General features: G+C 46.0%; 1 protein-coding gene across 1 annotated transcript in view; it reads left to right on the top strand.

Annotated features, from left to right (window-relative positions):
• Nucleotides 1–27,113, top strand: part of LOC137537162 (zinc finger protein 721-like) — a 68,408-nt gene that overhangs the window by 4,557 nt on the left and 36,738 nt on the right. The window contains exons 3-5 of the mRNA XM_068259284.1: nucleotides 86–809; nucleotides 17,948–18,896; nucleotides 18,962–19,177. Of these exons, the coding sequence (XP_068115385.1) occupies nucleotides 86–809; nucleotides 17,948–18,896; nucleotides 18,962–19,177 (1,889 nt within the window). The remainder of the gene's footprint in view (nucleotides 1–85; nucleotides 810–17,947; nucleotides 18,897–18,961; nucleotides 19,178–27,113) is intronic.

Raw genomic sequence — 27,113 nt, 5'->3', positions numbered from 1 at the left:
TCCAACTGTGTGACATTGTTTCCTTATGTGCATATGCCGTTATCTGTGTTCACAATTTAAATTACCTCTCATTGTGTGCACTTAGGGTGGAGAACAAGTAAGTGCTGTGGTTAGAAAGGAAGAAGAAGAGACCTATGTGAGGGGTGATCAGCAGTCTACGGAGGAGGGTGACATGATGGGGACAATTAAAGAGGAAGAAGAAGAGACGTATGTGAGGAGTGATCAGCAGTCTGTTGAGGAGGGTGACATGATGGGGACAATTAAAGAGGAAGAAGAGGTGTATGTGAGGAGTGACCAGCAGTCTACCAAGGAGGGTTACTTAATGACGACTATTAAAGAAGAAGAGGCCTATGTAAGGATTGATCAACATTCTATGGAGGAGGGAGACATGATGCGGACAATTAAAAATGAAGAAAAAGAGACATATGTGAGGAGTGATCAACAGTCTATGGAGGAGGGTGATATGATGAGGGCAATTAAAAATGAAGAAAAAGAGACATATGTGAGGAGTGATCAGCAGTCTATTGAGGAGGGTGACATGATGAGGGCAAGTAAAGAGGAAGAAGAGACATATGTAAGGAGTGATCAGCAGTCTATGGAGGAGGGTGATATGATGGGGACAATTAAAGAGGAAGAAAAAGAAATGTATCTGAAGAGTGATCAGAAGTCTATGGCGGAGGGTAACAGGATGCGAACAATTAAAGAGGAAGAAGAAGAGACGTATGTGAGGAGTGACCAGCAGTCTGAGGAGGATGGAGATGTGAACAAGACAATTAAAGTGGAGCACACTTTTGCCGAGGGCAGAGCAGGTGAGTTAATGCTGTTTTTAGGCACAGCCATTCCAGGCCTGCACCTGGAGCGCCACCAAGATCCACTCTTTGCCCTTTCATGCTCCTGTAATGTAGACCCTTTAAGGTATGGGAGCTCGTGATTGGTGATTTGTGAACTCCTTAGGCCATTTAGAGGTAATAATGATAATTCTGATGTCAGAAGAGACCCCGTCCCCTTACATATGTAGCTGGAGTAGAGCAGTCTCATGGGCTGTGGGTGAGGGAATGGATGGAGTAATGCGCCCCCTGCAGGCAACTCTCACTCTGGCTCCTAAAGAGTGTGAGGAAGTTTTACCAATCATTCCACCCACTAACACCAGGGAAATGTAAGCCCTTTTTAAATATACAAACTCTCACTACTTACTGTCACCAGCCAGCATTACCCACCATTACCCACCATCTGCTGCTAAACCCACTACCTGTCACTGCCCATCAGCCAGTGCAGATTGCCCAACTATAAAGCATTCCCGAAGTGACATGTGAAATGATGAGATAGACATGTGCATTCACAGAGGTGCCAAGTGCTTTTTGGACTTCATGCTGTGTATTGCTCCTGTTTATTGCCTGATGAAGCGGGATTTTGCCTGCGAAACGCGTTGCAACTTATTTTAGGAGTTTGTAAATAAATTGTCTACATCTTTAAATCGACAGTACTTTGGTCCTTGTTTTGGGTTGGCTGGTCCACCACCGCACCCCTAAGGTTTTAAACGATTTAGTGACTTTTATCCTACTGGCGCCTCTGTACATCCTCACATATCAAGATATCCACCCTTGGTGGAAGGGTGCGACACCCTCTTTTCTCCCTATCCACAGAGAGCGACGTCTTAATCCTGAGTGGGGACAGGCTTGTTCTCCCCACCTGCTATTTCAGTGGTTGCCTTGGAGTTAACTCTGGTTTGTAAGTATATTACTTACATTTCACATTACCTCTTCCCTCCTCCAATACATACTACACTATATTGGGCTCTCGGTTTTCTACCCCTTATATGTGTATATACAGTGCCTAGCACACAAATAACTATGCTGGTTTCCTTTTTTTCTCTGCCTGAAAGAGTTAAATATCAGGTGTGTAAGTGGCTGACTCAGTCCTGACTCAGACAGGAAGTGACTACAGTGTGACCCTTACTGATAACAAATTCCAACTATAAAACAATTACCTAGTAGAAAATGGCTTCTGAGAGCAGGAAAGAGATAAAAAGGGTCAATAGTTCATAGATTTTAGCTCTGGTATACGTCAATGTGTCATTGAGCAAAAACAATAAAACTGTTGAAACTTAAAAAGTAGATTTAACCACTGTACACCCACAGGTGTGGATATCTCCATCCCTTTTTCCATCCTTTCACCCCCAGGGACGGAGATATCCGCACCTCTCGTGCTTCCGCCACTGCCCGCGCTCGCATGCCGCCGCCCGCTCGCCCGGAGATCAATGAATGGGAAAAAACGTTCCCGTTCGTTGATCTAAGCCCCCCGCAATGATCAGCTGCTTCTATGAGAAGCAGCGCGATCATTGTGGAAAAAAGTTTCACAGCCTCATAAGATTTCCTGCAAGTGTACGTCCTACGCTTGCAGGTCGCATGAGAAAAAAGTTACTGTGGCCATCTTGTGGCCAAATAGTAAAACTACACCCTAAAGCATTTTTCATATACAAATACATTAGTTTTACACTATAAATTAACCCATTACCTCCGACACTTTCCATTTTTTTATTTTTTTTTGTAATTAAAAAAAAAAATTACAATAAAGAAAAAATACATAAATAGTTATCTTAGGGACTAAACTGTTTAAATATTTATGTCAAGAGGGTATAGCACTGTTACTTTAATAAACTATGGGCTTGTAATTAGGGATGGATGCAAAACTGAAAAAAATGCACCTTTATTTCCAAATAAAATATTGGCGCCAAACATTGTGATAGGGACATAAACAGTGTAATAACCGGTACAAATGGGCAAATACATTTCATGGGTTTTAATTACAGTAGCATGCATCATTTAAAAACTATAATGGCCGAAAACTGAAAAATAATGATTTATTTCCCACATTTTTTCCTATTTTCCCATTAAAACACATTTAGAATAAAATAATTCTTGGCATAATGTCCCACCTAAAGAAAGCCTAATTGGTGGCAAAAAAAAATTTCATTGCGATAAGCAATGATAAAGTTATAAACAAATGAATGGAAGGAGCGCTGAAAGGTAAAAAAATTGTTCTGGTGTTTCAGGGGTAAAACCCCTCAGTTGTGAAGTGGTTAAACATACAGTAAAATAAAACTAGAATATCTTAAAAAGTCATTTTTAAAAGAAGATAGATACAATTGTTAATTTCATGAGTTTTTTTTTTTTGCTTCGGTTGTCCTTTAAGAGCTACAAGAAAGTGACACTATGTTCTTCCCCAGCCACACCCTAATACAACTGTATGATGTCTAGTGGTCATTCTCCAACCCCTATACACTTCCCTGGTGTCTAGTGCTTCCCCCTCCCTCCCCAATATAGCTTCCCTGGTGGTGTCTAGTGCTGTGATAATGGCTGTGATACTGTACCACGTGTGGCACTTTGTCAGCTCTTGACAAAGTGGTCATGTGGAGCATTCCTGCACCTCTCTCTGCCCTGATTCAGTTTCTGCAGACTTTCTCTCATTGTGGGACTCTGGTCTGGTACAGCATCACAGTCATTACCACTGACTTCTGTACCTTATGTGTTATTGTTATCATCACATGGTTTTCCTGTCATTGATTGTTTACGAGCATATGCACTTTCCTTATCTCATGGACTTTGATTCGTGCTTTTATTGCTGCATTCAGCACTTACTTTAAAGGAACACTGTAGGGGGTCGGGGGAAAATGAGTTGAACTTACCTGGGGCTTCTAATGGTCCCTCGCAGACATCCTGTACCCGCGCAGCCACTCACCGATGCTCCGGCCCCGCCTCCGGTTCACTTCTGGAATTTCAGACTTTAAAGTCTGAAATCACTGCGTCTGTGCACCCATGCCCTCGCTTCCGCTGATGTCACCAGGAGCGTACTGCGCAGGCACAGACCATACTGGGCCTGCACCGTACACTCCTGGTGACATCAGTGGGAGTGAGGACACAGCAACGCAGGCGCAGTGGTTTTCAGACTTTAAAGTCTGAAATTCCAGAATTGAACCGGAGGTGGGGCTGGGGCATCGGTGAGTGGCTGCGCGGGTACAGGATGTTTGCGGGTGACCATTAGAAGCCCCAGGTAAGTTCAACTCATTTTCATCCAACACCCTACAGTATTCCTTTAAACACATTGTTGGCACTGAGAAAAAGAGAGAACACCAAGAGCCCAATATAGTGTAGTATGTACTGGTAATGTATAATTGGAAGAGTAAGAATATTAATTTAATACTCACAAACTAGGGTTACCAATTAGGCAACCACTGTCAAAGCAGGTGGGGAGATTGTTCTGACCCCACTCAGTCACTCTCTGTAGTAGAAGAAGGAAGAGTACAAACCTCCACCAAGGGTGGACTTGATGTAGATAATAGGGTAACAGAGGCGCCAACAGGATAAAAACCACTAAAAGAACTTAAAAACCCATCTTGGTAATAGAGGAGGTAGTGGTGGACTTACCTCCTCTAAGCAGAACATACGACTGTAGATTTTCAGTCAAAACAATTTTATTGGATACTCCAAATAAAGTGCAACGCGTTTCGCGGGATACAAACCTGCTTCATCAGGCAATAACAGGAGTAAACAGCATCTGCCAGTATCATCAACGCTGAGCGCCTCGGTGAAGCTGTGTACTCCTAATTGCCTATAGGATTTCCATGCATCCCAAATAAGATTAAATCTTGCTATATTCTCAACACTATAATAATAGACTCGATCAATTAACATCACCAAGTCAAGACGCTGAGTAACCAAAGCTAACTCCAAATCAGTGGATTTCCACTGGAGGGCTATTGACCATTGGGCAGCAAATAACATATATCTATATAGGGGTCAGAAGCTTCCAGGTACTTTATCATTAGCCATATATAAAAGGGCCTGGGAAGCAGACAAAGAGATTGGAAAACCAAACACGTCTCGTATTAAATTTTTCCATGAGTCCCAAAAACATTGTGCACGAGGGCAATCCCAAAAAACATGCACCAGAGACCCTTCCATACCACAACCGCGGAAACAAGATGAAGAGGCCGAGGGATAAATTGTATGAATTTTAACCGGGGTATAATACCACCGAAACAAAAGCTTAACCGCCGTATCTTTCACCATATTTGACTTTCCACCTTGGAGACGGCAGTCCAGATAAGGGACCAGTCATATTGTGTAAGCTGAATTCCCAATTCCTGTTCCCAGGCCCTCATGTATGGCATTTTATCTACATTGTCCCGACCCAATAATAATCCATACAATAATGAAATGAGACCTTTTCGACGAGTAAACTCGAAGTAAAGTGATTCAAAAGCTGTAGGCTCAAACATTGGAAAGGAAGGAAATAACGATGAAAATTAATGTTTAATTTGACAAAATCGAAACGCCTCTTCCAAGGGGGCATCTTGACCAAATCGAAGCATATTAAATGTAACTGAGACGTCCCTAATCCAAAACGTATTAGCCGTAGAAAGGCCCTTATCTCTCCACCAGGAAAACATCTGGGGGTTCCTAAAAAAGGGAACAAATCGAGGATTACCAAAAATAGAAGTCCTGGGGGAGGGAAAGGACATAAGGTTATGTGAAGTGGCTATGGAAATTCATAATTTGGCTAGTGATGATACAATCCTGTTCTGTTTCCTGCCAGAAAGAGCTGCTATATCTTTTTTAGCTGCAACCGTGACCAAGGAAGATAAATAAAAAGGAGAGATTGAGGTTGATTCAAACTGATACCAAGCAGGGGGATTAGAATCTATACCCCAATCCAGGATTTGACCAAGTTTAGCAGCCAAATAGTAATGCCACAAACTCGGTAGACCAATACCACCCTGTAGGGGAGATCTATAAAGAATCTGTGCCCAAACTCTAGCAGGTTTACCATCCCAGACAAATTTGTTTATTTGAGATTGCAGGCCAGACAGAGATTTCTTAGCCATAGTTATAGGGAGCATGCGGAATAAATATAATAACTTGGGGAGAATGATCATCTTGCATGCTATACTTCTTCCAAGCCATGAGACCTTGTATGAGGACCAGGTTTTCAGAAGTTGAGTGATAATAGAAACTGTATGTGAAAAATTAGCTCCATACAGATCCCCATAGCAAGGCGTAAGAAACACTCCCAAGTATTTAAATTTAGATCTACTCCATTTGAATCCATAAGTAGTTTCCAGCCAGTTAATCGTATGAGGATACAAATTAACCGGGAGGGCTGTAGATTTAGAAGGATTAACCTTGAGACCAGAAAAAGCGGCAAATGTATCTAATAATTGAAACAAATTAGGCAAAGAGGTCAAGAGTCTAGTCAAGAACAGGAGAGCATCATCAGCATATAAGGCCAATTTAACGTTATCAGCTCCGTACCCATGTATATCGGGATGTCGTCTGATCGCAACCGCCAGAGGCTCTAAAGCAAGACCAAATAGCAATGGCGAACGAGGGCAACCCTGTCGAGTGCCTCTTTTGAGAGAGACAGGTGCAGAAGAAGCTTCAGGAATGCGAATTATAGTGGATGGAGAATTATACAAAGCTGAAACTGCAGTGATAATAGGTCCAGATAGGCCAAAGCCCTCCAATGCTGCAATCAAGTATTGCCAACCCACTGAATCAAAGGCTTTACTAATATCTAGGCCTAACATCAAAAATCAGGATTTTTTAAGTTCAGCATCTTGCAAGATGTTTACAGCTAGTCTAACATTATCAGAGCCTTGTCTACCGGGAATAAAACCAGTCTGAGTAGGAGCTACAAGGTTACCCACCATAGAACCCAATCTAGTAGCCAGGATCTTTGCAAACAATTTAATGTCATTGTTGAGAATGGAAATAGGCAGGGCCGGATTTGTACTTTTTACCGCCCAAGGCCAACTACAGTATACCATCTGTATGGTTGTTGTCTCTGTGTGCCCCAATGAGAATTCTACTTACTTTCTATGATTGGATGTCACAGACAATAGCTATTTCAGTAATATGCGTATAGATTATAAGTTATGTTTTCCTTAACACCATTTACGTTATGTTTGCCATCTCATTAATGATGGACCCATTGTGTCTCCATGTGAGTTAGGCTGATGTGTACCTGCAGGATAGCGCTTACAGGACTTGCAGGGATGACACAAGTATAGGACAGAGAGTTCAAAGGTTAAAGCTGTCCTTGTAGATAGGGATGGCTGCATAAGACAGCTTTACTGCCCCTCACTGAGCGCCCCTAAATTTCTGGTGCCCTAGGCCATGGCCTATGTGGCCTTGCCAGAAATCCGGCTCTGGAAATAGGTCTAAATCCAGCCGGAGAGGAGTGATCAGCATCCGGTTTGGTAAGCAGGGACATGGAAGCCAAAAGCATATCAGGAGGGGGTTTTTCGCCGTGAAGTATAGCATTGAACATTGAGGTCAGAGGGATCGTAAGTATGTCTGCAAATTTTTTTATAATATAAAGGAGAAAACCCATCTGGGCCCGGAGCAGTAGAAGGCTTGAGAGATTTAATTGCAACAAGCACCTCTGTGGTTGTAATCGGAGCATTGAGTGAATTTAATTGTTCAGAAGTCAAGACAGGCAGATGTAGGGCATCAAGCCATGCTTTGAGCTCAATGGTATTAGATGATACCTCGGTACCTAGGAGGTTCCGATAATACTCCTCAAAGATTTTTAAAACTTTTGAAGGGAGAACTTCCTCAACGCCTCTAGAACTTTTTAATTTGTAAACATGAGGAGGTTTATAATACTGGTTAAGTTCGCGAGCAAATTGAGTAGAGGGATTATTGCGCCGTAGCAAAAATTTTGCCTTAGAAAACTTCAATGCCTTAGCATGAGAGGTGTTTAATAAAGAATTCAGTTCAGTTCGTTTCAAATTAATTTCGTGCAGGATATCTCTAGTCATAGTTCCGAAATGACGCTTGTAGAGCGAGTCAAGTTCAGCTGATAATGAAAGAATCTTTTGTGACCTAAGTTTTTTTGCACAAGCCGCTTTAGCTATAAAAACGCCTCTCAAAACCGGCTTATGGGCCACCCATCTAAGAACAGATGAGGTGTTATCCTCATGGTTAAAGAAAAAATATTCCTCCAACTCACCCATCACCGACAATCTATCTGATTCCTCAGCTAAAAGAGAATCATTAAGTCTCCAATTGTTGGGACTAAAAGGTAAAATAAAGCCGACCATAGTAGACTGAACCATATGATGGTCAGACCAACTACACGTAACATATCTGAGGTGGAGGAATTGGAGGCAAGTACTGAGGACGAAAAGATGTAGTCCAAACGAGCATAAGACTGGCGGGGGTGAGAAAAAAAAGTATACTGTTTGCAACCAATATTATGGGCTCTCCAGATGTCAATTACATTAGATCTCGAGAGAAGTCTAGTGAGTCTTCTAGGAAAGGTTTGAGCAAAAGGGGATTGTACCTATCAATTGGCTGATCAGATACTGGCATATCAGTAAAAACACTGTTGAGGCCTGGTGCTGGAGTATGCTGTGGAGAGGCCTCTGAGTCAGAGTCTGCAGGGCCCGACAGCCTGGGCTTAGATTTAGCTGGACTGAGGAAGGTGGGAGAGGGGGCCTCCAGGTCAGAGATATCAGAGGCTGGCGAACTATGAGACAAGGCAGCGTTGGACCCCTGTGATGCGGATAGCTGTGAGGCACCCACGGCTGGAAACGGAATTATGTACGCCTGCCGCCTGTTTAGATGACTGGGATACGTTCGTGATGCGTACAGGCAATGCGGACTTACGCGTCACGGAGGAGCCGGCACCATCTTGCTCACCATGCGGCCTGGGCCTCCTCCGGCTGAACATGTCGGGGATACGCTGCGGACGCTGAACCATCGGCTGAGAAGTGCAGGAGGCCTCCATCTCCTCTCCCATTGAGGTTTGAATGCAATTCTCTTTGCTGGCCATGCTGTGGAAGTCGCTTCAGAAGGCTGGGGTGAGGAGCTCCTCTATCAGGAAGCCATTCGTAGATTAAGATTTATAGCTTATAGTTACTAGTGATCAGGAGTTTATGCCTGTAGTGTGGTAGTTACATTAGGATGGTAGTAGGATAGAGTGGTGGAGGAGATAGACTTGAGATGCTGTTTGCTGAGGCTCTTTTGTACACTGTATTGTTCCTGTTAGTAGTTAGTGCTCATGCTACTGCTGTAAAGCAGTTTTCTCCTTGTTATTTGAGCCTATTGGCACCTTCAGAGCAGTTTTTTTCAAGTTGCGGCCTAGTATGCTGGAGAAGCCTGGGCCTTGATTTGTGATGGCACCCGAGCCGCGGGAGGGGTCTGGCGCGGTAGTTCCGCAGGTTCTCCAAAGTTTCCCTGCTGGAATTGTGAGAGTGTGGGGAGGTTCAGGAGGGTGTCCCTTTGTGTTTAGATCCGGGGGTTTTGTTTTTTTGTTTAATAATGGGACCCACCTCGTTCTTCTGTGTGCTCGGGCTGCTGGATGTCTGTTGCTGCTGCTGGAGGCCTGATGCTGCCTCCTCTGCTCCAGCGATGTGTGAGCTAGGGGAGCTTTATTATCCTGCTCAACCCTTCTGTTGGTGGTCCTGTAGCTGCCTCCGAGTCTCTGACAGGCTTTGGGGTATCAGGTTAAGCTGGGTGCCTGTTGTTAGCCGGGTCTTGTAGAGGAGCTGCAAGATTTGCTTCCATCCACCATTAGCGCTAGGCCACGCCCCCCAGCTGCAGCAATTAAAGCTCATTTGAATCACGAGAGATGTGGATGTAAATAACAACCTTTCGAGATCAGAAACACCAGAGAAAACTTTGGTCGTCAGAAGCAAAACGTATTTTATTCACGCGTGCAGATTTCTCAGCCAGCTTTTTATGTACTGTGTCTGTACTACAGCACAGCTGAAGAGAAATCTGAAGATCACTTCCCCGCCCACCATTTAAAGTGACTCCGAGCTGGGAGCCGGCTGCTGCGCGTCATGCGCGGTTTAATCGCACATGCGCCGTGCTGTCACACCGGCTGCCGTCATGACGCGCGGCGGCCGGCGTGTGACGTCATTCGTGACGTATACGGAAGGAGAAGGCCCGACACTCGCCAGTGTCGCCCGGGGGACCGGCCTGTACGCGCTATGCGGACAGCCGCCGGGAGAAGAGCCAGGAGGCCGGCGTGGGACGTCCCGACCAGGGCTGGGATGGAGAAAGCCCAGGGTAAGTTCAAATTTTATTTTTACTCTGAGCTCGGAGTCCCTTTAAGTAGTCTATATGACGTGTCATCTCTTGGGTGTAATCCTTCGATAGCTTGTTCGTTTATTCTCCAATCATAATAGCTCAGACCACCTTCCTGGGTGGAACCCTCTGTGTTTCTTCACCAAACTTCCTGCTGTACTATCTTTAAAACCACCCTGGCGTTCTGATTAAATCGCCAGGGTGGCTGCGGGAGGGTTTTTTTTAAATAAAAAAAAAACTATTTCATGCAGCCAACTGAAAGTTGGCTGCATGAAAGCCCACTAGAGGGCGCTCCGGAGGCGATCTTCCGATCGCCTCCGGCGCCCAGAATAAACAAGGAAGGCCACAATGAGCGGCCTTCCTTGTTTTGCTTATATCGTCGCCATAGCGACGAGCGGAGTGACGTCATCGACGTCAGCCGACGTCCTGACGTCAGCCGCCTCCGATCCAGCCCTTAGCGCTGGCCGGAACTTTTTGTTCCGGCTACGCTGGGCTCAGGCGGCTGGGGGGACCCTCTTTCGCCGCTGCTCGCGGCGGATCGCCGCTGCTCGCGGCGGATCGCCGCAGAGCGGCGGCGATCAGGCAGCACACGCGGCTGGCAAAGTGCCGGCTGCGTGTGCTGCTTTTTATTTGATGTAAATCGGCCCAGCAGGGCCTGAGCGGCAGCCTCCGGCGGTACTGGACGAGCTGAGCTCGTCCAGACCGCTCAGGTGGTTAAGTTTTGATTTCTCAGAATGATGTCAGAGGGGACTAATCAAGAATATCCAGTTCAAACTGCTTTAAGTCCAGGAATTTCTTTTGTCTCTCTGCCCAGCATGCGGTGTGGGGGAAGGTTTCTTTGTCTCTCTGCCCACCATGCGGTGTGGGAGAAGGTTTCTTTGTCTCTCTGCCCACCATGCGGTGTGGGGGAAGGTTTCTTTGTCTCTCTGCCCCCCATGCGGTGTGGGAGAAGGTTTCTTTGTCTCTCTGCCCACCATGCGGTGTGGGGGAAGGCTTCTTTGTCTCTCTGCCCACCATGCGGTGTGGGGGAAGGTTTCCTTGTCTCTCTGCCCACCATGCGGTGTGGGGGAAGGTTTCTTTGTCTCTCTGCCCACCATGCGGTGTGGGGGAAGGTTTCCTTGTCTCTCTGCCCACCATGCAGTGTGGGAGAAGGTTTACTTGTCTCTCTGCCCACCATGCGGTGTGGGGGAAGGTTTCCTTGTCTCTCTGCCCACCATGCAGCGTGGGAGAAGGTTTTTTTGTCTCTCTGCCCACCATGCGGTGTGGGGGAAGGTTTCTTTGTCTCTCTGCCTCTCTGCCCACCATGCGGTGTGGGGGAAGGTTTCTTTGTCTCTCTGCCCACCATGCGGTGTGGGGAAAGGTTTCTTTGTCTCTCTGCCCACCATGCGGTGTGGGGGAAGGTTTCTTTGTCTCTCTGCCCACCATGCGGTGTGGGGAAAGGTTTCTTTGTCTCTCTGCCCACCATGCGGTGTGGGGGAAGGTTTCTTTGTCTCTCTGCCCACCATGCGGTGTGGGAGAAGGTTTCTTTGTCTCTTTGCCCACCATGCGGTGTGGGAGAAGGTTTCTTTGTCTCTTTGCCCACCATGCGGTGTGGGGGAAGGTTTCCTTGTCTCTCTTCCCACCATGCGGTGTGGAGGAAGGTTTCTTTGTCTCTCTGCCCACCATGCGGTGTGGGAGAAGGTTTCTTTGTCTCTCTGCCCACCATGCAGTGTGGGGGAAGGTTTCCTTGTCTCTTTGCCCACCATGCGGTGTGGGGGAAGGTTTCTTTGTCTCTCTGCCCACCATGCGGTGTGGGGGAAGGTTTCTTTGTCTCTCTGCCCACCATGCAGTGTGGGGGAAGGTTTCCTTGTCTCTCTGCCCACCATGCAGTGTGGGGGAAGGTTTCCTTGTCTCTCTTCCCACCATGCAGTGTGGGAGAAGGTCTCTCTGCCCACCATGCGGTGTGGGGGAAGGTTTCTTTGTCTCTCTGCCTCTCTGCCCACCATGCGGTGTGGGGGAAGGTTTCTTTGTCTCTCTGCCCACCATGCGGTGTGGGGAAAGGTTTCTTTGTCTCCCTGCCCACCATGCGGTGTGGGGAAAGGTTTCTTTGTCTCTCTGCCCACCATGTGGTGTGGGGGAAGGTTTCTTTGTCTCTCTGCCCACCATGCGGTGTGGGAGAAGGTTTCTTTGTCTCTTTGCCCACCATGCGGTGTGGGAGAAGGTTTCTTTGTCTCTTTGCCCACCATGCGGTGTGGGGGAAGGTTTCCTTGTCTCTCTTCCCACCATGCGGTGTGGAGGAAGGTTTCTTTGTCTCTCTGCCCACCATGCGGTGTGGGAGAAGGTTTCTTTGTCTCTCTGCCCACCATGCAGTGTGGGGGAAGGTTTCCTTGTCTCTTTGCCCACCATGCGGTGTGGGGGAAGGTTTCTTTGTCTCTCTGCCCACCATGCGGTGTGGGGGAAGGTTTCTTTGTCTCTCTGCCCACCATGCAGTGTGGGGGAAGGTTTCCTTGTCTCTCTGCCCACCATGCAGTGTGGGGGAAGGTTTCCTTGTCTCTCTTCCCACCATGCAGTGTGGGAGAAGGTCTCTCTGCCCACCATGCGGTGTGGGGGAAGGTTTCTTTGTCTCTCTGCCCACCATGCGGTGTGGGGGAAGGTTTCTTTGTCTCTCTGCCCACCATGCAGTGTGGGGAAGGTTTCTTTGTCTCTCTGCCCACCATGCAGTGTGGGAGAAGGTTTCTTTGTCTCTCTGCCCACCATGCGGTGTGGGGGAAGGTTTCTTTGTCTCTCTGCCCACCATGCAGTGTGGGGGAAGGTTTCTTTGTCTCTCTGCCCACCATGCGGTGTGGGGGAAGGTTTCTTTGTCTCTCTGCCCACCATGCAGTGTGGGGGAAGGTTTCCTTGTCTCTCTTCCCACCATGCAGTGTGGGAGAAGGTCTCTCTGCCCACCATGCGGTGTGGGGGAAGGTTTCTTTGTCTCTCTGCCCACCATGCAGTGTGGGAGAAGGTTTCTTTGTCTCTCTGCCCACCATGCGGTGTGGGGGAAGGTTACTTTGTCTCTCTGCCCACCATGCAGTGTGGGGGAAGGTTTCTTTGTCTCTCTGCCCACCATGCGGTGTGGGGGAAGGTTTCTTTGTCTCTCTGCCCACCATGCGGTGTGGGGGAAGGTTTCTTTGTCTCTCAGCCCACCATGCGGTGTGGGAGAAGGTTTCTTTGTCTCTCTGCCCACCATGCGGTGTGGGGGAAGGTTTCTTTGTCTCTCTGCCAACCATGCGGTGTGGGGGAAGGTTTCTTTGTCTCTCTGCCCACCATGCAGTGTGGGGGAAGGTTTCTTTGTCTCTCTGCCCACCATGCGGTGTGGGGGAAGGTTTCTTTGTCTCTCTGCCCACCATGCAGTGTGGGGGAAGGTTTCCTTGTCTCTCTTCCCACCATGCAGTGTGGGAGAAGGTCTCTCTGCCCACCATGCGGTGTGGGGGAAGGTTTCTTTGTCTCTCTGCCCACCATGCAGTGTGGGAGATGGTTTCTTTGTCTCTCTGCCCACCATGCGGTGTGGGGGAAGGTTACTTTGTCTCTCTGCCCACCATGCAGTGTGGGGGAAGGTTTCTTTGTCTCTCTGCCCACCATGCGGTGTGGGGGAAGGTTTCTTTGTCTCTCTGCCCACCATGCGGTGTGGGGGAAGGTTTCTTTGTCTCTCAGCCCACCATGCGGTGTGGGGGAAGGTTTCTTTGTCTCTCAGCCCACCATGCAGTGTGGGAGAAGGTTTCTTTGTCTCTCTGCCCACCATGCGGTGTGGGGGAAGGTTTCTTTGTCTCTCTGCCCACCATGCAGTGTGGGGGAAGGTTCCTTTGTCTCTCTGCCCACCATGCGGTGTGGGGGAAGGTTTCTTTGTCTCTCTGCCCACCATGCAGTGTGGGGGAAGGTTTCTTTGTCTCTCTGCCCACCATGCGGTGTGGGGGAAGGTTTCTTCGTCTCTTTGCCCACCATGCGGTGTGGGGGAAGGGATCATCCTGCAACCAAAGAAATCTGGGAAACAATAACTATATTCATATTCTTAAAGTGTCACTCTAGCACACTAGATTAGCGTGATTCTTATAGCAGTATAAAAATATAAAAGAAATACACAGAATTAATTATAAAAACCTTCATTAATTCTTTCCACAAGAACCACCGTGGTTTCTGGTGATTATTCCGTGATGAGCATCCCTGGCTGCATTGTGACATCCAATACATCTTTGTAAATGGTTTTACTTGTCATGACCTTACGTCCCACTAAAGTGATTTTTGTAGAGTATAATCTCGATATAGTAAACATTTGTGTATTTATCCATTATAAGTATATTGGAGGTATAGTGAACCTAGATATAATAGAACGTCTTTTATAGTAAAACTTTTTTTTTTGGGGGGGGGGGGGTGCCTCTGCATTATTTTGTATCCGGCTATAGTGGAAAGTGGGCGGGCACATGCATCACATGTCAGTCAGAGACCCATGAGCCGTGGTCTTTGGAGAGTAACCATTTGTAGCCTGCTCGCTATCTGCACACTACTCTTCTAATTCCTTAGTTGGATTACTTTAAAAGCACCAGCCAGTGTAGTTTATGCTTCCTGTGTAAGCTGCTGCCCGATTACTGAGGGAATTGCCTGTCATCTGAGACTTGCTTGTGCATGGCTGCAGTGCTACAGCATCATCCAGGCTGCATAGATACTGTATGTGAACAGAGGAGTACACTATCAGTACTGTATCTGCATTAACTGGTGAGACCTAAGCTTCCTGTACAAACTGTTGCCTGATTACTGAGGGAATTGCCTGTCATCTGAGACTTGCTTGTGCATGGCTGCAGTGCTACAGCATCATCCAGGCTGCATAGATACTGTATGTGAACAGAGGAGTACACTATCAGTACTGTATCTGCATTAACTGGTGAGACCTAAGCTTCCTGTGCAAACTGTTGCCTGATTACTGAGGGAATTGCCTGTCATCTGAGACTTGCTTGTGCATGGCTGCAGTGCTACAGCATCATCCAGGCTGCACAGAAATGTGAACAGAGGAGCACACTATCAGTACTGCATCTGCATTAACTGGTGAGACCTAAGCTTCCTGTGCAAACTGTTGCCTAATTACTGAGGGAATTGCCTGTTATCTGAGACTTGCTTGTGCATGGCTGCAGTGCTACAGCATCATCCAGGCTGCACAGATACTGTATGTGAACAGAGGAGCACACTATCAGTACTGTATCTGCATTAACTGGTGCGACCTAAGCTTCCTGTGCAAACTGTTGCCTGATTGCTGAGGGAATTGCCTGTCATCTGTGACTTGCTTGTGTATGGCTGCAATGCTACAGCATCATCCAGGCTGCACAGAAATGTGAACAGAGGAGCACACTATCAGTACTGTATCTGCATTAACTGGTGAGACCTAAGCTTCCTGTGAAAACTGTTGCCTGATTACTGAGGGAATTGCCTGTCATCTGTGACTTGCTTGTGCATGGCTGCAGTGCTACAGCATCATCCAGGCTGCACAGAAATGTGAACAGAGGAGCACACTATCAGTACTGCATCTGCATTAACTGGTGAGACCTAAGCTTCCTGTGCAAACTGTTGCCTGATTACTGAGGGAATTACCTGTCATCTGAGACTTGCTTGTGCATGGCTGCAGTGCTACAGCATCATCCAGGCTGCACAGATACTGTATGTGAACAGAGGAGCACACTATCAGTACTGTATCTGCATTAACTGGTGCGACCTAAGCTTCCTGTGCAAACTGTTGCCTGATTACTGAGGGAATTGCCTGTCATCTGTGACTTGCTTGTGCATGGCTGCAGTGCTACAGCATCATCCAGGCTGCACAGAATGTGAACAGAGGAGCACACTATCAGTACTGCATCTGCATTAACTGGTGAGACCTAAGCTTCCTGTGCAAACTGTTGCCTGATTACTGAGGGAATTACCTGTCATCTGAGACTTGCTTGTGCATGGCTGCAGTGCTACAGCATCATCCAGGCTGCACAGATACTGTATGTGAACAGAGGAGCACACTATCAGTACTGTATCTGCATTAACTGGTGCGACCTAAGCTTCCTGTGCAAACTGTTGCCTGATTACTGAGGGAATTGCCTGTCATCTGTGACTTGCTTGTGCATGGCTGCAATGCTACAGCATCATCCAGGCTGCACAGAAATGTGGACAGAGGAGCACACTATCAGTACTGTATCTGCATTAACTGGTGAGACCTAAGCTTCCTGTGCAAACTGTTGCCTGATTACTGAGGGAATTGCCTGTCATCTGAGACTTGCTTGTGCATGGCTGCAATGCTACAGCATCATCCAGGCTGCACAGAAATGTGAACAGAGGAGCACACCATCAGTACTGCATCTGCATTAACTGGTGCGACCTAAGCTTCCTGTGCAAACTGTTGCCTGATTACTGAGGGAATTGCCAGTCATCTGTGACTTGCTTGTGCATGGCTGCAATGCTACAGCATCATCCAGGCTGCACAGAAATGTGGACAGAGGAGCACACTATCAGTACTGTATCTGCATTAACTGGTGAGACCTAAGCTTCCTGTGCAAACTGTTGCCTGATTACTGAGGGAATTGCCTGTCATCTGAGACTTGCTTGTGCATGGCTGCAGTGCTACAGCATCATCCAGGCTGCACAGATACTGTATGTGAACAGAGGAGCACACTATCAGTACTGTATCTGCATTAACTGGTGCGACCTAAGCTTCCTGTGCAAACTGTTGCCTGATTACTGAGGGAATTGCCTGTCATCTGTGACTTGCTTGTGCATGGCTGCAATGCTACAGCATCATCCAGGCTGCACAGAAATGTGAACAGAGGAGCACACTATCAGTACTGCATCTGCATCAACTGGTGAGACCTAAGCTTCCTGTGCAAACTGTTGCCTGATTACTGCATGCAAATCCCTGTATATTGAGTTCTGTGCATTCTCATCTAGCTTAGTCACTGCCTGTCACTGTCTATAAAGAGATTATCCTGTATTGATAATACTGGTGGTGCTGCCCTTTCCTCCCAGGAGCGCTGTGTTATCTTTTGTGTTGATTGGTTTGATATATTGATCCCGGGGCTCCATGCATGATTTTTGGTGTGCTGATATCTTTGTAAATTACATATAGGTCTGTTGTCACAGGAGTAACACATTGCTTCCATTGTCTCAGCAAGCTCTATAGGCCCGTACACACGCCGGACTGGAGGCAACGACGGGTCCGTCGTTGCCTCCTGCTGGGTGGGCGTGCCAACGACAGTCCGGCGTGTGTACGCACTGTCGGCGGACTGATATGGCTGCTTCTGAGAGATCCGCCGGGCGAATCGCTCAGAAGCAGCCGTATCAGTCCGCCGACAGTGCGTACACACGCCGGACTGTCGTTGGCACGCCCACCCAGCGGGAGGCAACGACGGACCCGTCGTTGCCTCCAGTCCGGCGTGTGTACGGGCCTTATGAATTACTGCTTTCTATGCATGGTCAACGGTTTAGCTGCAGGGAGGGTCAGTAAGGTGCAAATAACTCTGACTTGTATGCAAATGTAACACAAATTGTATGCAGATAATCACATTTGTCAGGTAATGCATTTGGTCAAATTAAGTTATAGTCATGTGATTGGCTGCCTGTAATGAGCTCAACCTTCTGCAGTTCTGTCAGGCTGATAACTAGTGATGATCAGTGACAACTCTGAGCTGGTGCAAATTGTATGTTAATTATATGCAAAGTTATGCAGCTGCAACATTTGGTCCATTTCTAATCTGCATAAACTTTGCATCAACTTGGAATTATCAGCAGCTCACTGACCGTCCCTATTGATAATTGTTCCTCCCCTCAGAATTCTCTAACAGGAAGTGATGATGTTTCTCTATTTGCAGGGCGGAGTTCCGGCATCAGGAACCTCTCAGAGACTCATCTCTCGGTATCCACAGACTGTACAACGGATGATGATGTCACTGGACAAGAGTCTCCTGCAGATATCCTGGTTACCCCAAATATTCCCCCAGACTCCCCTCACCTTTCTAACCCCGAGGGGCCTCATACCCAGCACAGCTCTCCCCCTGCTGGAGGGTCTTATTCCTGTTCCACATGTGGGAAATGTTTTGTTTGCAAATCACATCTTGTCAGACATGAGAGATCTCACACTGGTGAGAAGCCCTATTCATGTGCTGAGTGTGGGAAATGTTTTGGATATAAAGCATACCTTGTCATACATGAGAGATCTCACACCGGTGAGAAGCCCTATTCATGTGCTAAGTGTGGGAAATGTTTTGCGTGTAAAGGAAATCTTGTCATACATGAGAGATCACACACAGGTGAGAAGCCCTATTCATGTGCCGAGTGTGGGAAATATTTTTTGATGAAATCAAGTCTTAACATACATCAGGAATCTCACATTGAAGGACATGCTTATTCATGTGCTGAGTGTGGGAAAGGTTTTTCACGGAAATCAAATCTTGTCATACATGAGAGATCCCACACTGGTGAGAAGCCTTACTCATGTACTGAGTGTGGGAAATGTTTTCCACAGAAGGCATATCTTGTTGCACATTGGAGATCTCATACTGGTGAGAAGCCCTATTCATGTGCTGAATGTGGAAAATGTTTTGGGTGTAAATCAAACCTTGTCACACATGAGCGATCTCACACTGGCGAGAAGCCCTATTCATGTGCTGAGTGTGGGAAATGTTTTGGATATAAAGCATGCCTTGTCATACATAAGAAATCCCACACTGGTGAGAAGCCTTATTTATGTGCTGAGTGTGGGAAATGTTTTGTACAGAGATCACACCTTGTCAAACATAAGAGATCTCACACTGGTGCGAAGCCCTTTTAAAGTTCTGAGTGTGGGAAAGTTTTGCATATAAAGTAAGTCGTATAATACATTACAGATCTCGCACTGGTGAACAGCCCTATTCATGTACTGAGTGGGGGAAATGTTTTGAGTGTAAATCATATTTTAACACACATGATCATGCTGGCAAGAAGTCCTATTCATGTTCTGAGCATGGGAAATGTTTTGCATATAAAGACAAGCTTGGCAGACATGAAAGGTCTCACATTGCTGAGAAACCCTATTCATGTTCTGAGTGTGGGAAATGTTTTTTGTAAAGCAACCTTTGTCACATATAATAGAGCTCACTCTGGTAAGAATCCCTATTTATGTGCAAAGTGAAATGTTTTAGATGTAAGGCAGACCATGTCAAACATGAGTACACTCATTATTTAGACGTATTATTTATTTTCTGAGTGTGGAACATGTTTTATATGGAAGTCGGACCTTGTTAGCCATGAGAGATTTCATACTGTTGAGACGCATTATACATGTGCTGAGTGTGGGAAATGCTTTGGGTATAATCACTGCTTGTCAAACATTTATGTTGAATGAGAGAATGGCTTGGCCATAAGTGTTCTTTTTCATTGTTGCTTTAAAGAGACTCTGTAACACAATTTTGAGCCTTATTTCTTCTATCCTATAAGTTCCTATACCTGTTCTAATGTGCTCTGTCTTACTGCAACCTTTTCTAGTTGCACTGTCTCTGTAATAAATCTTATTTACTTTCCTCTGTCGCTCTGTCGGCTGAGGCTAGAATGTGTGGAATGTGCTGCACTGCTTGTCATTGGCAGAAGCTTTACACACCGCCTCCAAGCTCTGCATGAGTCACACAGTAAGCTAGTTCTCAGCCTATGATAGAAGCCAGGCTTTTGTTTGTAAAAACTGCCTAAAACTGTTAATTACAAGCCAGGATTGCAGCAGGGAGTGGCAGAAACAGCACAGAGGGGCCCAGGAGAACATAAGGAATTGAATGGTATGCTTTTTATTGTAAGAATTTTAGAGTACAGATTCTCTTTAATTTCTTGAAACATGCACATGGATAGCTGTGTACACAGAAACCTGGGGACACCTTCATGCTTCACCACTGTTGGGACTTTCCCCTTGGGCACCAGAGCAAGTTTCACCTTTCAGCTCTCCTCCCATTCAATTGCCAATAACTTTATCACTACTCATCCCAACAAAATGATCTATATCTTGTTTCTTTCAATACCAATTAGGTTTTCTTTGGGTGGTACATTATGCTAAGAATTCTTTTATTGTAAATACATTTTAATAGGAATAATAAGGGGGAAAAAATGAAAACATTAATTATTTCTCAGTTTTTGGCCATTATAGTTTTAAAGGGACTCCGAGCTCATCTAAAAAATAAAAGTTGTACTCACCCGGGGCTTTTTCCAGCCCAGTGCTGGTCGGGAGGTCCCACGACGGCGTCCTGGCTCCTCTCCTACTCCCCGCTCCGGAATGGCTGACCGACCGCAGCCCGGGCGACACTCGGCCGAGTGTCGGGCTGCTCCTTCCGCGTATGACGCGGCTGACGTCACACACCGGCCGCCTCGTGTCATCATGGCGGCCGGTGTGGCAGTACCGCGCATGCGCTCTTTAATCGCGCATGCGCGGTACTGCCACGCCGGCCGCCGTGATGACGCGAGGCGGCCGGCGTGTGACATCATACGCGGAAGGAGCATCCCGACACTCGGCCGAGTGTCGCCCGGTCAGCCATTCCGGAGCAGGGAGTAGGAGAGGAGCCAGGACGCCGTCGTGGGACCTCCCGACCAGCACTGGGCTGGTAAAAGCCCCGGGTGAGTACAACTTTTCTTTTTTAGATGAGCTCGGAGTCCCTTTAAATAAAGCATTCTACTATGAATAAAACCCACACACTTTGTTTACCCATTTGTTTCGGTTATTGCAATGTTGAAAATATTTTCCTAGTACTATGGCGCCAATATTTTATTTGTAAATAAAGGTGCATTTTTTTTCAGTTTTGCGTCCATCACTAATTAAAAGCCTATAATTTCAAAAAGAACAGTAATATATCTTCTTGGCATACATACTAAAAAGTTCAGTCCCTAAGGTAACTATTTATATATATATATATATATATATATATATATATATATATATATATATATATATATATATATTTTAATGCAAAATTATTTGGGAGTAACTATGAGAGAGTGTGGGAGGTAAGGGGTTAATTTTAAATGTAATTTTACTTTTTGGCCACAAGATGTTCTCACTCCTTATTCTCCGGTTAGCATACTAATAGTATGCAAACAAGAAATAATGCGTGGGCGCGTGACTTTTTTTTGTTTGTTTCTTTTACAATGACGTGGCTTCTCATTGAAGCCGGCGATCATTGATATGGCGGCTTAGATCAATGAATGGGAACTGCATTCCCATTCACTGATCTCCCTACTAATGGGTAGCGACATGAACGAGCGGGAGCGCACACACGAGCGAGCGGGAGCATGGCAGTCACAGTGGAGATGCATATATTTACTACCTGGCCGCTGAAATGAAGTCTGCCAGGGCGTAGATGTTCTGTACGGGGGCGCACAAGTAGTTAAAGCATTATAGTCCTTGAACTGAGATGACATGATGAGTTAAACATTTGGTACATATAGTAGTACTAAGCCTAGTTATTACTTGTCTGTGTTCACATCACATTTTTTTCCAATGCAAAGGTTAATAAACCTGGTGCATAATGTACCGGTATGTAAATGAGGCAGGATCTGCAGTCCAATGAAGCCACGGCTCTCCTGAAAGGCAAATAAAAGCCAAAACACTTATCTGGCTGAACAAACATGTCTGATGTAGGAAAAGTATACATGTAGTTGTGATTCAGCAAATGAATTGGTGTATATATTATAGAGCAGTGTCATATTCAGCACCAGCAATTTAGGTAGCCAAAGTGTGTATGTCAGCAGGCAAACGAGTACTTAGTACTTAGTATGAGTACTAAGCAGCGCAGCTTAATTTGAAGGAGCGGCCACTATGCATGCCTTACATAGCAGCGCTTGCTGCTATGTAAGGAACGTGCCTTCCTTATTTACGGGTGCTGCTTACATAACAACAAGGGTAACTTTAAATGTGGGTGGTCCTTTGAAGTATCACGTGTAATTAAGGAAGACATGTTCCTTAGATAGCAGCGAGTGCTGCTATGTAAGGCGTGGATAGTGGCCTCTCCTTCACATTAAGCCCTTAGTGTCCAAGCAGCTAGTCAGCAAAGTTTGTTTTTTATTTTGAATTTGAGATTTGAAGCCTAGCGTATGCAGCTGGGAGGGGTGATCAGAACACAGTGCAGTTGGAATTGTGCCTCATGCCCTCATGCTCCCTGTCACCTCCTTTCAACCAAAAAGATGGCTGCCCCCATGAAATCACAAACATTTGCCTGTTCTTTTAAAACAGGGTGAGTAAGAGATTATATTACCTATTTTAATGAACATAACTAATGTAACTTAATGACAGTAAGTTTGTTTAGCCTGAAGTTCCTTTTTAGGCCCAGAGACTGCTGGTATTTATTCTCCACTTTGCTGGAGAAATAAAAACCTAGGAACCACATACTATGGAACTATATTAAAAGACACCCAAGGCGATAATAAACTAATGAAATAAACGATTGTATCTATCTTCCTTTGCCTAAAAATGACTTAAGATATTCCACAGTTTTATTTTATGTTTAAATCTACTTTTTAAGTTTTAACTGTCATATTGTTTTTGCTCAATGGCACATTCATTGAAGGATGCCAGAGCTAAAAATCTATGAACTTTTGACCCTTTTTATCTCTTTCCTGCTCTCAGAAGCCATTTTCTGCTAGGAAAAGGGTTCCTAGAAGGGTTAATAGATTTTTGCTGTTTTCTGGCCACACCTCCTTCAGCACCTCCCTTTCCTTAATAACTTATTTAATGTCCTAACTAGAGGCGATGTGCCTGGATATATATGTATTTTTTTCTTGTTACTGACCCCTGTGGCTAGGGTTTTAATTCAGTGCACTCCCACCTTCCCCTGTATGTGTTTGTCAGCATGCAGACAGCTTATGCTGGTGTATGTACATGGTGCACATGGATACATTACGTTAGCTCCCTTGTACGATTGGTAAGATGCACTATCTGTCCCAGGAGAGGACGTCAGGATGTGTGCTCCTAATCCATTGATAGGTTTGATGCAATGAATGTGTTTGCATGTCTGCACTATGCATGTTACAGGGCCAGAGTTAGGACACCTATGTTTACCTGGGTACTTCTGTGCAGTGTAGGCGACTAAGCATAAGAATGCATTCTTCTGTGAACTAAGACCCCGGCTTTTAACTTAGCTGTAGGGATAACAGTGGTGCCTGGATGAGTGAATCTGTGAATGCATTTGTTTGAACATTTGCATGCGAGAATGCGAAGGGTTAATAGATTCTTCCTGTGTCTAAAACTACCCTCCACCCATCCCACGCCTAACCTATCCTATCCTGTATGTAAAACTACCCTCCACCCATCCTTTTCCTAACACTAACCTTCTAATATAAGGATGCAATCAGCCCCAGATTTACCATAAGGCACTGTAGGCACGTGCCTACAGGCGTCTGATGACGGAAAGGCGGCTCTCTCCCTCTTTCCCTATGTAGAGTTGTGCTGAGAGTCCAAATGAGAGGTTACTCACTCTGCTATCAGCATTCCACTGATGAGCGCTTACTTCAGCCAGGGCAACTCTAGCTACTTAATACTTGGGGGCTCCTCAAGCTACTTAATATTAGCGGTACTTCTGGCTACCTAATACTAAGGGGCACCTGTAGCTACCTATGATGGGCAAGGGAAGTAAGGGAGAAGTGACAGCTGGGAAAACCGGCACACTTGCAGTGCAGTTTGGCGGGGGTTTGTAGGTTCGTGGAGGGTGCCAGAACATCTGTCTAGGGTGCCAGGACATCTGTGTCCATAGGCTCCTGTGAGGTAAATCCGGGCCTGGATGCAATCTCTGATAGATTGCAAAATACACTACCACATTCAGTTTAACCTCCTTGCCGGTTATCCCGAACACAGTTCGGGGTAACCTGCGCAGGAGGATTTCTCCGGCCCCGCTGGGCCGGTTTGCATAATTTTTTTTTTCTTACACGCAGCTAGCACTTTGCTAGCTGCGTGTAGTACGCGATCGCCGCCGCTCGCCGCCGATTCGCCGCTACCCGCCGAGCCGCCCCCGCCCCAGACCCCTGCGCAGCCTGACCAATCAGTGCCAGGCAGCGCTAAGGGGCGGATCGGGATTCCCTCTGACGTCACGACGTCTATGACGTCGGTGACGTCATCCCGCCCGGTCGCCGACCGGGGAAGCCCGGCAGGAAATCCCGTTCTCAACGGGATTTCCTGCATACTCTGATCTCCGAAGGCGATCGGAGTGGGTGGGGGGATGCCGCCGCTTAGCGGCTATCATGTAGCGAGCCCTGGGCTCGCTACGATTTAAAAAAAAAAAAAAAGTGCGGCGCTGCCTCCTTGACGGAATTTTTAGACCGGCAAGGAGGTTAAGAAAACAGGATGACATAAATGCAAAACAGCAGATAGACAGGCATGGACTCGAGATAATAGTGTACAGAGGTCAGGGGCTGAGAAATAGACTTTTATAATTAGATAGAGATGATAATGAAAGGGGGATGATCAGGATAGTGACAGGTGTACTATGACCTCCTCTGTAACAAAGTATGTCCCCCCCGACCTCTGCTCTGCCCAATATATAACAAGTATGTCCCCCCTGATTTCTGCTCTGCCCAATATATAACAACAATCACACATTTACCTCTTCCAGCCGTGTGCTCTCTCTCCTCCTCCTGAAAAAGTCTGTACACCATTTCCTCTCTTTAGTTTCATATTTTCCTGTCTGTGCGTTCCACCTGGGAGATTTGAAGTCGCCATCTTGTGGTGAATAAGCTAACTGCAGCCTCTGTTTCTGGAATCGCTTGTAGTCAGCTATTATTATTCTCTGTTACTAACAAAATTAATATACAAAATAACAAAACTACATATGCATCCCATTCTATAATCATATTTTGGTCCCCATACAGTTGCTGGACATGTAGAGCTGCCATATGGATGTGGCTCCATAGCTACACGAAAGTGTCAGCTTCTTGCACCAGACTGGGAGGAAGAGGCAAAATTACTGGAGAAATTGTCTAGACTGGGATGTAGCCCATTTGTTGCCATTGAAGTCTTTGTAGCCCTGTTCATTATTTGGAGGGGTGAGGGGAACAAATAACCTGTGTGTGTTTATGGGATATAAGACTGTGTGGAAGTCCACGGAGAAAAAACCCCATGCGAACACGGAGAGAATGTGCAAATAATGCCCATAAAGCAGAATAATTTTTGGCACTTCCAGAAATTGACTGTTGTATTACAAACGTGTACATGTGATTGCTATTTGCCACATGACAACATGAATGCTGCAAAATTATGTAAAAAAACTTCCACACTGACTAGCAGAGAAATGTCACACGGCATGAATTGTCAGCAACGCTGCATCATCACGCCATAATAACAGAGAGCTGTGTAATTTTGTTGTTAAATAAAACCTGTATAAAAAAAACTTCCCCTGGGGGTACGCATCTCGGGTGGGGGAAGCCTCCGGATCCTATTGAGGCTTTCCCCGTCCTTCTCGGTCCCACAAAGGCGGCGATAAAGCTCCCCGAACAGCAGGGATGTAAATATTTACCTTCCCGGCTCCAGCGCAGGCGCACTACCGGCTCTCCGCCTCGAAGATAGGCGGAAATAGCTGATCGCTGTCGGCCCGCTCTACTGCGCAGTAGAGTGGACCCGACAGAGATCGGCTATTTCCACATATCTCCATCCGGAGAGCCGCAACAGCACCCCTGCTGGAGCCAGGAAAGGTAAATAAATCAGCTTGTCAGGCTTGTTGAGGGAGGACTGCCGGACACTTCAGGGGAGCCAGCGCTGGACTGCCTGCAGCTACAGGGGAGGGGGAAGCCTCATTGGGACCCTGAGGCTTCCCCCTCCCTAGGTGAGTACCCCCCAGGGGAACTTTTTTTGTTACAGGTTCTCTTTAAGGTTGCTACACACGATGCAATAAATATGATCCGATTTTACTGCAATTCGATAAAGAAGAGCAGATTTCCCAAAAAAACAAAAGCATTTTTTTTTTATTCAAACAAGAAATTCAAAACTGATTTCCCGTTTTTTTGATAAAAGTTGATCAGGAATGGTGGAATCTTCTGATCAATTTTCATGAAAACTGAATGGTGTGTGGTAGATTTATCAATTTATTAATATATACACCCAAACAATTTTCTCAGAGTTCAATTTTCATCATTTTTATCATGATTGGGGAAAAATGTAACACGTGTGTGGGGTACATTGGTCATATTTTTGAAATGTTACAATCAGTTAGAAAAATTGATCACTATTCTTGAATTGAACAGATATTTGGATTGTATGGTGTGTGGCCACCTTAACACTTACAAAAATTGAATTTTGCATGAGGGACGTATAGATGGCAGCTTGATGTGGATGAAACATGTGACACTAAAGCTTAACACACACCATACAATCTTGGTTGTACAGATTTACCAAATCTATGTAATATAAGGGCCAACAGATTGAAAACACCTTTAATGATTAATTGGATAAGCTCTTATACTACATGAAAGTGGTAAGATTGAACAACCAAGATTGTATGGTGTGTGTTGAGCCTTACAGTGGAAACATTCCACCAATGCAGCACCACCTGAGACTGTGGCGGTTGTGTTGGCAGCCAGTGTCTGGGGTAACTGAAGCAGCATGAATTGGCATCTCTCTGGCATCAGTCTGTGACATCAGCGGAGGGAGGCGGGTAGATGTTACTGACCCATCACTTGTTTATTTTTAAACTCCCTGGCGTTAAGTTTCTGCTGCATTTCTGTGCAAAAAGTGATCCAATTAATTTTCATAACGGTACACCAAGGCTGGGTTAAAAGCCATGTTTTCAACTTTTATTGACACATCAGTAGGCACATACAAGGCTGACGCGTATCGGAGCTCTAAAAGGCTCCTTAATCATGGTTTAAAGAGGCGCCCTGGTGGTATATAAAAGCGTTTAAAAGCAGTTTTAAAACCGATAAAGGTTTCAGGTTGCTTACCTCAAGGACGACAAATCTTTGTAGGGACAAAAGATTTTATTGGTAGCACAGGCAACGCGTTTCACGGGTCTGAGCCCGCTTCCTCAGGCCAATAGCAGTGCCAGG

This window comes from Hyperolius riggenbachi, chromosome 10 (assembly GCF_040937935.1).
Source record: "Hyperolius riggenbachi isolate aHypRig1 chromosome 10, aHypRig1.pri, whole genome shotgun sequence".
NCBI lineage: Eukaryota > Metazoa > Chordata > Amphibia > Anura > Hyperoliidae > Hyperolius > Hyperolius riggenbachi.
Note: the sequence above shows the minus strand (reverse complement) of the source record. Positions and strands in the feature narration are given on the sequence as shown.